At 61.4% G+C, this 806-nt stretch overlaps 1 protein-coding gene across 1 annotated transcript in view; it reads left to right on the top strand.

Annotated features, from left to right (window-relative positions):
* The first annotated feature begins 223 nt into the window (after window positions 1-223).
* Window positions 224-806, top strand: part of LOC104409274 (peptidyl-prolyl cis-trans isomerase FKBP1A) — a 1,173-nt gene continuing 590 nt past the window's right edge. The window contains exon 1 of the mRNA XM_010019101.1: window positions 224-376. Within this exon, the coding sequence (XP_010017403.1) occupies window positions 224-352 (129 nt within the window). The 3' untranslated portion in view covers window positions 353-376. The remainder of the gene's footprint in view (window positions 377-806) is intronic.

The following is an 806-nucleotide window of genomic DNA, read 5'->3' as shown; positions in this document are numbered from 1 at the left end:
TCCCCAGAGCCTTCTTTCAAGCCCTGCTCCTTCTCCAGCCCGTGCTCCCTGCCTCTCCCTTCTGCTGTCCTTACAATTCCTGTTCTGTCCCTCCGGTGTGTCCCGCCGGGGTCCTTGCTCTTGCCCAGTGTCTGGGAAGGGGTGGGGACAGGTCTGTGTCCCTCTCACTGTCCCTCATCACTTTGTCCACCTCCTGACATCCCTGTTTCTTCCCCTGCCCCAGATGAGCGTGGGTCAGCGGGCAAAGATGACCATCTCCCCAGATTACGCCTATGGCTCCACCGGGCACCCAGGGATCATCCCACCCAACGCCACTCTAATTTTTGACGTGGAGCTCATGAAATTGGAATGACCTACCCCAGCACCCTGTCCTCGGGTAAGGAGGGGTGCTCTGCAGGGCCTCGTGGCTTGGGGTGACTCCAAGCCCCATCTGCTGTGGGGAGGTGGATGGAGCTGGTGGCAGTGGGGGGATATGAGGAGAGGGGCAGGTTTCTGGTTGTGGGTACAAGTTGCTCTCAGGAGGTTGCTGAGCTGGGGATCGCTGTGGTGGCATCAGCAGTTCCAGCCTGGCAGAGCAGGTTAATGCCAGGGAGGTGTTGCAGTGCTGGTTGATCATGCCTTGGGCTCCTTGTGTTCTGTTGCACTGCTGGGCTCGACTCCCCTTGTGCCTCTCGCTGCTGCTGTGTGGGTCCTGCAGTGCGGGCAGGATGGGGCTGTGCTCTGGGGGCTGTGGGTCCTGCGGTGTGGGCAGGATGGGGCTGTGCTCTGGGGGCTGTGGGTCCTGCGGTGTGGGCAGGATGGGGCTG

The sequence above is a fragment of the Nestor notabilis genome, unplaced genomic scaffold (genome assembly GCF_000696875.1).
Source record: "Nestor notabilis isolate BGI_N333 unplaced genomic scaffold, ASM69687v1 scaffold17597, whole genome shotgun sequence".
NCBI lineage: Eukaryota > Metazoa > Chordata > Aves > Psittaciformes > Psittacidae > Nestor > Nestor notabilis.
Note: the sequence above shows the minus strand (reverse complement) of the source record. Positions and strands in the feature narration are given on the sequence as shown.